Source organism: Rhincodon typus, chromosome 1 (assembly GCF_021869965.1).
Source record: "Rhincodon typus isolate 14 chromosome 1, sRhiTyp1.1, whole genome shotgun sequence".
Taxonomy (NCBI): Eukaryota; Metazoa; Chordata; class Chondrichthyes; order Orectolobiformes; family Rhincodontidae; genus Rhincodon; species Rhincodon typus.
This window is the reverse complement of record NC_063332.1, coordinates 64182945-64196189: the sequence shown is the minus strand read 5'-3', so window position 1 is coordinate 64196189 and position 13245 is coordinate 64182945. Positions and strand designations below refer to the sequence as shown.

Genomic DNA, 13245 nt, shown 5'->3' with positions numbered 1-13245 from the left:
TCCTCAGTGCTGTCATTATTTTCTCATATTTATAGTGTTAGTCTGCTGAATCTTCGCATCATGGATTTTAACTTTTGTTCAAATTAGTATATTGTAGTTGATTGTCCTTATTGAATCTTATATATGCTTTATTTAGCATGCTGTCCGGTGGATCAGATGGCATAATTGCAATATATGATTTGGAGAATGCCACTAAAAAACTACAGTACACATGCAAGGCAATTTGTACAGTGGGCAGGTAAGAAAAGTCTAATTCATTATTTTCTTAGTGCAGTACTGTGTGTATCATTTGAAATGTACCTATTGAATGAATTATTACATGCCAACATTGTCTTAAAAGGTCCCATGGCCATGTGCACAAATACAGCGTGGAGACTGTTCAGTGGTATCCTTGTGACACTGGCATGTTTACATCCAGCTCATTTGATAAGACTTTGAAAATATGGGACACAAACAGGTTATTGGTAAGTACAAATAATTTTATGGTGCTTAATAAAATTGTTTCCATAACCTGCATGTATTTTATATTTGGTTGTAAGTAATATGAAGGACACTGTTTCAATTTTGATTTGATTTTTCTTCTTTTCTTTCCTGAAACTGAGGGGTTCAGGGGTTGCCAGCGGATCACTGATATCTTGACTCATGCAGCAATAATTAGGGAGACAGTTTGACTTTGAAAGTTGATTCCTGATCCTGATCTTGTCCACATTCAATGTTAATGCATGCATCTAGCAATGTCACTCCATGGCATTTAGGAGTGCAAATTTTGGATGATCTGGAGCTTAAATTTTAAACAGTCAATGAGGCGGAATGATCTTCAAGACAAAAAGGAGCTGAATTTTTGTCCTTTACGCTCTTTCTAAAGAAATTTACATTCAAAGTTCTGCTGAAGAGGTTAATAAGTAAATATCCTAGCTGACAGAAAAACAAAGTTGCTGGATAAACTCAGCAGGTCTGGCAGCATCTGTGAAGAAAAAAAAAAAAATCAGAGTTAACGTTTTGGGTCCAGTGACCCTTCCTCAGAAGAGTCTAAGGGGCACCGGCCCCGAAATTTTAACTCTGATTTTTTTTTTTTTTTCTTCACAGATGCTGCCGGACCTGCTGAGTTTACCCAGCAACTTTGTTTTTGTTCCTGATTTACAGCATCTGCAGTTCTTTTGGTTTTTTCTTTGATATCGTCGCTGATGTTGGACTCAACTGAACAAAGTGAGAACTCAAATTTGTCCCCTGATCTGGTGCTATAATCGTCAAGGAAAATTTTAATGAGAAAAATTAACACTTTTTAGTTCCAACTGCTCATGTCTTGATTCAAATTTTGATACACATCTATTGGAACTTTTGCATGTCGGGTGATTTGAGAGAGGACTGAGGAAACATTGTGGTTGGTTGGCTCGCCGATCTGGTTGTTGTTCCAGAACAACAAACCTGGTCGGCTTGCCGACCAACCTCAAAATCCACAAATCTACTCTCAAACCTGAGGAAAAGTGTCAGAAATGTGCCAAATGCAAAACGATCAAATGGTGTTGTTTTCCTGGACAACACTACTGCTTTGCAAATCAGGTAGGTTGTGTGCTTCAAAATGTCTTTAGAGCTGCTAAGTCAACTCAGTAAACACTGCCAGCATGCAGTAAGTAGTTAAGTGAAGTCCGCACCCCTTGCAGAGTGGTCACAGAGGAAAATCACTTGGTAGGTAGTCAAATGAGAAGAGACTCTTGTCTTAAGCAAGATGTAATTTATAGTATGATAGCAGCTATGTACAGATCAGGTTGATATGATATTGTTATGGAGTCTACGAGGAAGACTTGCTCCAAGACATATTTTTTAAAGGGTGCATCTCTGTATCCAGCAACCATTATGGCTGTTCCTAAATGTTTTCTTGAGTCAACTGGCTCAACTTATCAGCAGCTGCCTCACGAAATGATTGTGCCTTTCCTGACATCTTCTCCTGAGGCGGCAGGATTGAACTGGGAATTTCCCCAACTCCCATGACCCACGTTAAAGATGAAATTCCAGGCCATTGTCTCCAACCCAACATCTCAAAAATCGGGCTTCAATCTTCCCTGCAGCATGTGGACAACCTTCAACAGAGTATGGACTGGCATGGCTGCTGTAGCCACCTGATGTACAACTTGTAACCCTGAACCTTTCCTAACTGTGACTGTGGAAAGCTTCTTTCCTGAAACTTTTCAAAAGAAGAAAATGAAAGGCAGTTTCAAAGCCATTATTGTAGGATAAAATTGAAAGTTATTTAGAACGGCAGGAAGCAGTCACTGCTATGCTAATCTAGACATTTGATGCTTTTTCTAGGCACGAGGTACACGTCACATTTCAGCCCAAAACTAAATAATAATCAAGGACAAGAAAAGATTGCAGATGCAGCCCAACGTTATTCCAAATTAAAAGAGATGAGCAAAGGGGTTTCTGTCAAGGATTTGTTTGTTTTTTTTTGAAGCTTGCTTGTTGCCTGTTCCTTCATAGGTCTTGCCATTCTTGTTGTACTCTCTCCCAGGCTGCTCTTTTGTAGCCCTCTCTGCTCTCACTATACTCTGTCCCAGACTGTTCCTTGAGAACTCTTGCTATATTCTGTTGCCGCTTGCTTCTTTATAGATGTCGCTGCTCTCACTAGAATCTCTCCCAGCCTGCCCCTTATTTTAGCTTTCTCCACTCACTATACTCTCATCAAACCTGTTCCTTTTTAGCTGTCTTTGCTGTCACTATACTCTCTCTTATCCTGCCCCTTTGTAGCTCTCTCCACTCTTGTTATAGCCTCTCTCAGCTTGCCTGTTCATAGCTCTCTCTGTGCTCTCTCCCAGGCCTGCCTTGAGGTTAAATTGGATGTTGGACTGAATTTTGCCATGGACTGAATTTTTTGACAATGTTTTCAGGGAGATTCAGGGAAAGTAATCCCCAATGACCCATGTCGACTTGCGTCACACAAAAGAAGCAAAGAAACAGGAGTAGACTATTCAGTCCCATAAGCCTATATTCCCATTCAATGAGACCATGGCTGACTTAGGTCTGATCTCCATTTGCCTGCTTTTGGCCCATATCCCTTAATAAGTTTGCTAACCCTAACCCTATCTCTGATTTAAAATTAACAACTGATCTAGCATCAACTGCTGTTCGTGAAAGAGAGAGCCAAAGTTCAACAATCCTATGTGTGGAAGTGGTTTCTAACATCCATCTTGCATGGTTTGGCTGTAATTTTCAGACTATGTCTCCAGTTCTAGAATCCTTAATCAGTGGAAATAGTTTATCTTTATCTACCAATCATCTCTTCATCTGATTAATTATGCATCTGGCCTTTTCTGTGCTTGGCCCATGGAATTGTGTGGTAGGAGTAACGACCTCTTTACCTCCCCCTGCCTGTGTTACTGAAATGTGCAGAGGTGCAAGTCAAGGAAGATAAGCCTGGTCCTTGAGACCAAATCATTAAGTCTTCTAGGTCAGAGTAAACTACAGAGCGGGCTGTTTGCAACCCAGCTTCCAACGTCTTGACTGTGATGAGATGTAGTAGGAGGACAAGAAAGAAAGCATTGTTAAAATTTAAGAATAATACTAAGACTATGGTGTGAATAATTGTTTTTCAGTACCTTGGTAATAATTTTTGAGATCATGAAATCAAAATGTAACATTCCAAGTTTTCTTGAAAATAGACCACAATCTTGCATTATGTATAATGGAAATTAGCTATATTTATATGTATATTTACTGATTGGGTTAAGAATTTAATGCAAGACTAACTTATTTATTTTGCAGCCTGCTGAAGTGTTCTGTTTTGAAGGAACAGTTTACTGTCATCATATGTCACCAGTCGCAACCAAACACTGCCTCATAGCTGGTTAGTACAAGAAGGTGTTGGATGCTGCAGATGATCCATGCATGATGTCAAACCTTGTGTTAAAACCTTTCTCATAATAACCTGTGTATTGGGGAGGTTCCATAAATCCCCAAACTAGGTTGAAAGCATTGACCTGGAATAAATAAGAAAGCTAGTTAGAGAACAACTATCATTGTTGAAGATGTTAACTTAGGAGAAATTGATTGTGGTTGTGTGATTACTGATGAAATAGGAGAAGGAATTTCAAGAGTTAATGGAAGATATCATACTCACCATAAAGCAATCAAAGATAACGACCTGTAGAGTTAGCTGTGTCAGTAATAGGCACAATCATATCTCCAACATAGACATGTGTTCGACTTGAATTAACAAGGATTTTAATTTTACCCCTTGATACTAAAGGATTTTTTTTCAATCCACGTGTAGGACACCAATGATGTACTAAACAAACCCAAGATGCTAAGAGCATCCAGTCCATCCTCATCAAGGTGTGATCCTTTGATCTTTTACTTATAAATTCTCTGTGTGATTCTACCTCTCTCATTAACACTTGAAGGAGTAAGACTCCGAAAGCTTGAGTTTTCGAATAAACCTGTTGGACTATAACCTGGTGTCGAGTGATTTCTGACCTTGCCCACCCCAGTCCAACAGCGGCACTTCCACATCATGGCCCTTGAGAAGGACATGGTAAGCTGACCTCTTGAATATGGTGTAGGTTGATCCATTATACCCTTAGGGATGGAATTCCAAGATTTTGATCCAGCAACAGTGAAGGAACAGCGATTATATGTTCAAGTCAGGATGGTGAGTGCTTGGAGGGGAACTTGCAGGTGGTGGTGTTCCCATGTATCAGCTTCCTTTGCCTTCGAGTTGGAAGTAGTCGTGGAATTGGAAGAAGCTTTCCAAGGATCTTTGAATTTCTGCAGTGCACCTTTTAATTAGTATAGGCTATTGCTACTGAGCGTCGATGGTGGAAGGAGTGGATGCTTGTGGATGTGCTGTCTTGGTCTATTATGTGTACAATAGAAAGAGCACCAAAAAAAATTGAATAAATAACTATTTATTGACTTGGCTGATGGGTGAAAGGGATGCTATTTGAGCGAAGGGTTGCTGCATAACAGTGTCAAGCCACAAAAAGGTATGAATCATTCAAACCCAAATTTCAAGTGGAAAGGTGTTAATGCATTTTATTAGACAGTCAATATAAAATTGGAAGCCATATCAGTTTGATGGAATGTAGAAAACATGTTGCCTTTATATTAAGGAAGAAATTCAGAAGATTAAGTAGTTTTAAAACTGTGTGTCTAATTAGCAGAAATTTTGGTTTGATATAATGGGTGACAATAACGAAGATGTCTATTCTTTTAAAGAAACAGCTGAATATTATCTTCATTTCAGTTGGTACCAAGAATCCTAAAGTACAGCTTTGTGATCTTAAATCTGGATCCTGCACCCACATTCTGCAAGGTAAGGGCACAAGAAGCCTCGACAGTACTAAAACATGCCGACTTCAGGAAGAAATTAATTTAAGCTATGCCTATCAGCAAAATGTGTTTTGTATTGCACCTGGAAGATGTGAAACAACTATACAAGTGCATTAGGCTAATAGCAATTGAAAGCAATTGAATTCAGGGCAGAACTATTTTACCAAGTGCATCTGTTGCAAAAGTATTAGCATTGAAAATTAAAGCTCTATCCTTCATAATATCTGGTTTCTGTAAAGGAGCTGATGAAAAATGCTCACTATTGCGACCTAAGAAGTAAATGCATGGCAAGCTTTCAATGCAGTGCAAATCAAAATCTAACAGGAGATTGTAAAAAATAAGCATTATGATGAAAGGTAGTGAGTGGAATCTTGTAGGGATCTGAGCAATGTGGACAAAGGTATGATTGGTGGCAGAATCTCAAGAGATATCTGGTGTGGCCTAATTTGACATTGAGAACACTTGGCACCATATTTTCTGATTTTGATAAGTCGCATGGCAAGTTTCTTACTTGACAGCAGTGAATACCATTTACAGAGTATTATTGCTTGTTAATTGCCTCTTGACACCTTCACAAATGTTCAGCTTTCTAGCTTTACCGAAAGCATTAGACAAGCTAGATGTCAAGAAATGAAAACAGAAGTTGCTGGAAAAACTCAGCAGGTTTAGCAGCATCTGTGAAAAAAAAAATCAGTCAACATTTCGGGTCCGGTGACCCAGCCGTCCAATAGAAGACAGAGGGCGGTAGTAGATGGAAAGTATTCAGCCTGGAGCTTGGTGACCAGTGGTGTTCCACAGGAATTTGTTCTGGGACCTCTGCTCTTTGTGATCTTTATAAATGACTTGGATGAGGAAGTGGAAGGGTGGGCTAGTAAGTTTGCCAATGACACAAAAGTTGGTGGAGTTGTGGATAGTGTGGAGGGCTTTTGTCGGTTGCAACAGGACATTGACAGGATGCAGAGCTGGGCAAAGAAGTGGCAAATGGAATTCAACCCAGAAAAGTGTGAAGTGATTCATTTTGGAACGTCGAATTTGAATGCAGAATACAGGGTTAATGGCAGGATTCTCATGAGTGTGGAAGAACAGAGGGATCTTGGGGTCCACGTCCATAGATCCCTCAAAGTTGATAGGATTGTAAAGAAGGTGTACGGTGTGTTGGCTTTCATTGGCAGGGTGATTGAGTTTAAGAGCCTTGAGGTTATGTTGCAGCTCTCTGAAACCCTGGTTAGACCACACTTGGACTATTGTGTTCAGTTCTGGTCGCCTCATTATAGGAAGGATGTGGAAGCTTTAGAGAGGGTGCAGAGGAGATTTACCAGGATGCAGCCTGGAATGGAGAGAAGGCCTTATGAGGAAAGATTGAGGGAGCTAGGGCTTTTCTGATTGAAGCGAAGAAGAATGAGAGGTGACTTGATAGAGGTGTACAAGATGGTGAGAGGCATAGATAGACTGGATAGTCAGAGACTTTTTCCCAGGGCAGAAATGGCTATTACAAGGGGACATAATTTTAAGGTGATTGGAGGAAGGTATAGGGGAGATGTCAGAGGTAGGTTCTTTAGACAGACAGTGGTAGATTTGTGGAATGTACTGCCAGCAGTGGTGGTAGAGTCAGATACATTAGGGACATTTAAGCAACTCTTGTATAGGCACATGGATGATAGTAAAATGAAGGGTATGCAGGTCAGTTTGATCTTAGAGTAGGATAATAGGTCAGCACAACATTGTGGGCCGAAGAGCCTGCACTATGCTGTACTGTTCTATGTTCTATGTTATATTGTTGTGATGTTGCATTGAAGATACTGTACACTCACTGAGTTGCACCAAGCTCATGGACTGGGCCAAGCTGCATCTCTATCCTGTGGTCATAGTGCACACTCACTCTACCTGGAAGCTGACAGCATCCCTGTTGTGCATTGCTTTGTGTTGCTTTGCATCTGTGCTTTGTCCCCTCAGCCAGGATTGAGTGTCAAACTACTTCCATCTTGTCTTGCCGTTTAGTGCAAGCACAAGGCAGGAAGCTTGTCAGCAGACCGCTGTCAAGTCAAGAGGAATAATCTTCACTCGGCGTCTCGGCGCAGAAACTCAAGGGAAGCCTCTGATACTAGTCCAGGGTTTGGGTCCAGTCAGTCAGCCACTTAGAGCAGTCAGATTCAAGATATTCCCCACATAAAGGGTGAGGAGCAGACTGTTGGTGACCCAACACCCATTTTGATCCTTTGTGCTCTGGTGGTGGCTGTTTGTCTCTTTTGAAGATATTAGGCGCAGTTGGGACAATGTTCCAAAAAGGTGCATAGGCAGGAAAAAGGGCAATCAAAGTTAGTGAAGTTGCAGTTTGAAGTAGGTGAGAGGAAGCGAGGGAAAATGTGGCAGGTACTTCTAAAAGTGGTAGAGCATAAGCCTTGATAGAGTCGAAGAGATAGTGTCATGTGTTGGAGAGAAGATGGTGGTGACACTTGCGCTGGTGGAGTGGAGAAGGATATTGACCCATTTTCTACAGGTAGTGTGCATGCCTCCAGGTGGCCAAAATCACAACGATCCAGATGATAATCTCGGACAAGGCTAGCATGGTCTGGTGTTGCATCCTACCCAGCCACCCACCACCCCCCAATCCTGCGTCTGTTTTGTGTGGTAAATGTCAAGAAACATGTAGGACATCTGAGGAGTGAATATGCTTGTTTGTATGTGAAGTGGGCTTTTAAAGATGGTGTGGATGCAAGGAATGCCAGTTAATTCCAGATAGTCTGCAGTAGCAAGTTGTTTCAGGAGTAGTGCGTGGTAAAATAGGACTCTAAATGGACATAAAAGGCATTGTAGGGCAGCTGAGATAGTTGGAGGCAAGTTTGCTAAAATAAAGTAAGAAATCTTGCTAGCCCTTGTAGCAAATAACCCTGAAGGTGACACAACTTGCACTTAGCCAAAAAACATTAGATTCAGCTCGTGTTTCTATTTGTACATACTTAAGCCATTTTAGAATGTTTTCCAAAAAAAATGACATTTTGTATTTTATTAGAATTTGCAAGTGGCTGATGGTAAAATTTGCCAACTGTTACAAAAGAAAATAGCTAGATCTTAATTAGAAGGCTAGGTGGAATATCTTTATTAATGTCAACTTTTAACGATTAATCCATATCCATGGATCATGTATGTGTATTTCTTTTAGGCCACAGAGGTGAAATATTATCAGTGAAATGGTCACCACGCTATGAACATATCCTTGTAACAGCAAGGTAGTGTTTACTATTTTCTTGTCTATTTTTGATCCAACATCCAAGTGCATCTCTGGTATTTTGTTGGAAGTCTTTAAAGTTATCATAAAGAAGTTCTCAACTGCCATGAATTTATGTTCTTTTTACCAAGTTCCTTTGACAATTTCTTTATTGCCTTCTCTCCTGAAGATATTGGGGGTAATTTTGAATGGGCAATAATTAAAACAGGTAATAGTGAATCATCAACCCACTTTACATTTCTTCTCATTTTTAGTTTCATTGAAGACCGTGGAAACAAAATTTGGAAGAGATGTAAAATGGATTCTAAATCAATATTACTCATTTCACACTGTTTCGAAGTCAAAATTAGTGCTTCTGATGTTGTTTGAAGTGCAGTCTCTGTTGTTCTGCAGTGGACGATTTGCTGAGAACAAATTCCCACAAACTGAAATGAGTGCAATGATCAGATGGTCTAATTTTTGGTGTTAGTTGATTTGCAAAATGTTGTCCAGGCTGCCAGGATAACTGCCCTCGGAAACTAATTTATGGTCATTGCATGTTTTGAAAATTGTGAATGAAAGTTTGTTAGAACATTCGTGATTGGCTGAAAAAGTGGAGTTGAAGGAGTAGAGCAGCCATGATTTTGTTGAATGGGAGAGAAGGCTGAAAGTGGTGTATTCCCTCCTGCTTTTCCAATTTGTTATGTTCTTTAGATGCCTCTATTGGTCTGCACTGGTTGGCTAATTGTTGCAAATTTCACTGACCCTTAGCATGACAGAGCATTTTTGTTGCAAAAACATTTATCTCCTGGTGCCTGATCTCTGACATAAGGCAATTATTATCAAACTGACACTCGGAGATAAGCATAATCCTTTGAGAAACTTGTGAATAACTCTTCTGGAGGCCCTTGCTGAAACAACAATATTGTATTATTTACTTTGCAGTCACTTCTGGTACCAGCATTGAGGTTGGTGCACAATTAAAATCTTAAGCCAACTGTTGCCAATAGTTCAGTGGCTAAATGTACCGAGTAACATTACCTTGGCTCTACTTAATTAATCTGCATTTATTTGCATGAGAATCCATAGGCTATATTTCAGTCCCTCTCCATTATTCATGCGATTCAGTCCGAAGGAATACAAAGTAATTCTTAGCTCCACCTCATGGTGTTAAGTGTGGAGCAGGTCTACTGTCTACTATGGCTCTGGAGTTTTGATCTCCTCTGCCAATTGAAGCTGTGAAGATGAAAATTTCCCTTTAATAATCATTCTATCCTGTACTTCCCACATCACAGGATGTCCTCAATAAATGAAATACTACTACTTTACATATCTGTTCAGTATCATTCATTAATATTGTAAGCTCATAGGATCCCAGAATGGATTACTTTTTTCTCCCCAGGAGGTGCAAAGATAATGCAGTAGAGCAGGATTCGCATTTACACATACCTTTCTATTTCACTAGACGGGTTTCTATGAATATGAAATAGATTGTTTCTAATCACTTTTTAATCACTTTTCTACTTAGTGCCGATAGCACAGTTAGAATCTGGGATGTGCGAAAAGCTTCTGGAAGTTTAATTTTGCTTGATCAACATAATGGGGAAATTGCTAAATCATCTTCAGAGGCAGGTAATGAGCCTGTGAAATCTTTGCTTGTAAGACATGTCACTAATGTAAGCCCTGTAAACCCTTTCTTGATGATATTCTTACCATGTTCAACCCCATGTCTGGTCTGTAGACCAGACAACATATTTTGTGTAAAGTCTGATGGGACTGATAGCTTACTTCTAATCATATGCCTACTGATTTAGGTTATTTTTTCCATTATTGTATGTCAGAACTCAGTCTAGTATATCTATTTATCTGTTATCTATACCCGCTCAAGGTATCGTAGCAGAATTCAGTCTTGTCCTGTCATATTTCTACACACACAGATGTTTCAGCAGAGGTCTCTCAATAATTCCTGAGAGGACTGCACAGATTATTTGTTCTTGTGCAACACAGAAGCTGAATCCAATTGCAGCAATCTCAGTACGCTGGTTAGGATCTGCTAATTCAGCAAGGATCATAATTGTGTTACTTTGTTAGACAAGTAAGAAAAAGTTATTGTAAAAGCTACAAATCTAATTCTAGAAAGCTGAAAAATCCTGGAAATATATTGTGAATCCATCAGGATCTGAAGAGCGGACAAATAGATTATTGATGTAGATGTTGATGCTAATCAAAGCTCACCATGAAGAATTAGCACTGAATATAAGGAATGCCATATTTGTATTTTCAGTCATTGAAATATTATTCAGCATGAACTTCATTCTACTTTTGTTTCTTCCTTGGCAGCAAATACTGCTCATAATGGACGTGTTAATGGTCTGTGCTTTACTAGTGATGGACTTCACCTTTTAACTGTTGGCACAGATGATCGCATGAGACTCTGGAATAGCTCCACAGGACGCAACGTGCTGGTACTTATTTTCTTTCCACACATCATTAACTTAAGTGGAGCTAAATTTGAACTTTAATTTAAGTATTTTATGGGACTGTTTTAGTTGTTTGATAAAGAAAGTCTTCAATATTTTCTTAAAGAATAAAAGTTTGCGAATTACCAGTATAAAAAGGTAATTGTAAATTATGGAAAACTCAAATTCACTCGGTGCTGTAAGAGAAAAGACAGGTTGTAATGCTTCAGTGAATGCCTTTATCAAGACCAGTGGAATTTGCTGAAGATTAGAAAAAATGGAGTGAAAAGGGAACAGGAAATCTTGGGGAGAGAGAGGGTAGAGTATCTTCCATTAACTGCAGGTTACTTGGATGATATTAAATGATATTTCAATATTGGAGAGAGACACAATCTGCAAATATTTAAGGAAATGAGAAAAAGGTACACAACTTTTTTTGTTAAATAACATGAAAGTTACTACACCTACTAACTTGCTCTCTGGTCTTTCACATGTTCAGTTGCATAAAAAATTATGAGCACTATTTGAGTGCGGCTATGTTTTGTTTTGAATGTTGCAAAATTGCAATTAGAATTTCACTGTTTTGTTTGGAACCTCATTGGGGCTTGTTGTGTAAGGACTAGCAGAATCAGTGAGAAAGTCAGAATTTTCAGATCAGTGCAAGAAGAGGGCCTTGTATAAGATTTTTTTTCTTTGCAATCTGGTAGTTTGAAGATTAAAGAAAATCCCATCACAAAAAGTATCAATGCAGCACCATGCAAAACAAGGTTTGCATCTTTTCTTTTGTCCAGCTTATCCTGCCAATTTGCTTTGACACACAAATCCATTCTGGGTATTGGTCCCAATAGCAACAGTGGTTCTTCGAGAACAAAAACCAGAAGTTGCTGGAAAAGCTCACCAGGTCTGACAGCATCTGTGAAGGAAGAGTTAACATTTGGGTCTAGTGACTGTTCCTCAGAACAGCTCTTCTCGACATTGTTGTGAATTATGAATCGTTCAACCACCAACGACATTGAAAATCCACACAAAAAATACGTTTCCAGCCAAGACTACATTTCAAAGAAGTATCTTATTTTACAGAACGTAGGATTTTATTTCCACTTTCCCTGGTTTGTCTGTTTACTCTTGATATCAATAATGCAAGGCAGTTCAAACAATGGAATTTACTCAACTTTCTTTATTAAAGCAAAGTATACCGCAGAATCTTACCATACAATGTTTGCAATCACACGTGAACCCTTTTACATGGACTTGTCTGCAGATCAGAGCAGAACAAGTGATCAGCCTGCTCCGTCTCAACTTCTAACCAGTTGATCAAATAGCCTCTTCCCTGAACTAGCTATTTTTACTGGGAGGCAAGGGTTTTTAAAACTGTTTACATAAAAAGGAATTATATATTCACCCTCTTGATACTATCCAGTCTCCAGCAAATGGTCACTCTGACCACGGGCAAACATCACAAGTGTGTCATGTTTTCCACTTCAGTTTTATTAGTTAACTCATTAAGACTTGCTTGTACCTTTTTAAAAAGAGGCTTATTGCTTGCTTTTACTGAACCTTGACATCAAACTTTAGCTTGCACTCGCTGTCTATCACTTATGTCATCCAATCAACCATATGCTATTTGCACAGTGCAATTCCATGACAATCTCAGATTCAACAGACAAGTAGTCCACATTATCACATCTGATTTGCTGTGTCTGTTTTAAACAAAGCTTCAGTTTTTGCAGTTACTGTGAGAGTTCAGTCCATTACTGCCGAGTTAGAATATTTATGTAAACAAATGCGCATATTCCTTCAGCAAAACACACACTTGAAAATTGGTGACCTTTCTGATCGTTAGGTAATCACCAGGCTTCATGTGTTTTCTCCTCATTTGCGTTTAACTTAATTTCATACAACTTAATTTTGCATAACCCAATAAATCTTCCGTTAATATCAATACATTCCATCTTTTAAAGTCACCCAGAGACTTCCTTGGCATCTGGAAGATTTAATGAAAAACGTTAATTTCCCTTTGATGATCCTTGCCTCAGAATCTCAGATTTCATCTTTTCATTGTTTCCACCTTAAGACACATTGCACATACCACAGCAGAACTGCCAAGAGTAATAACATGACACATTGGATTTCCAGTAGCACATGGACCCAGGGCTGGATTTGGAGATTCAACCCGCAATCCCATAGATCAGACCACCAAATGGTCTCCTTAATTTTTTTTTGACCAACCTCTGCACTGGCTTATTTTGTTGCAGG

At 39.3% G+C, this 13245-nt stretch overlaps 1 protein-coding gene across 2 annotated transcripts in view; it reads left to right on the top strand.

Moving 5' to 3' along the window:
* The window catches only part of ercc8 (excision repair cross-complementation group 8), a 52714-nt gene that overhangs the window by 14669 nt on the left and 24800 nt on the right, over positions 1–13245 (top strand). For both annotated transcript variants that reach the window (XM_020511304.2, XM_048598759.1), the window contains 7 exons: positions 137–238; positions 341–464; positions 3760–3841; positions 5240–5308; positions 8486–8552; positions 10059–10162; positions 10871–10995. In XM_020511304.2, coding sequence (XP_020366893.1) covers positions 137–238; positions 341–464; positions 3760–3841; positions 5240–5308; positions 8486–8552; positions 10059–10162; positions 10871–10995 — 673 coding nt within the window. The remainder of the gene's footprint in view (positions 1–136; positions 239–340; positions 465–3759; positions 3842–5239; positions 5309–8485; positions 8553–10058; positions 10163–10870; positions 10996–13245) is intronic.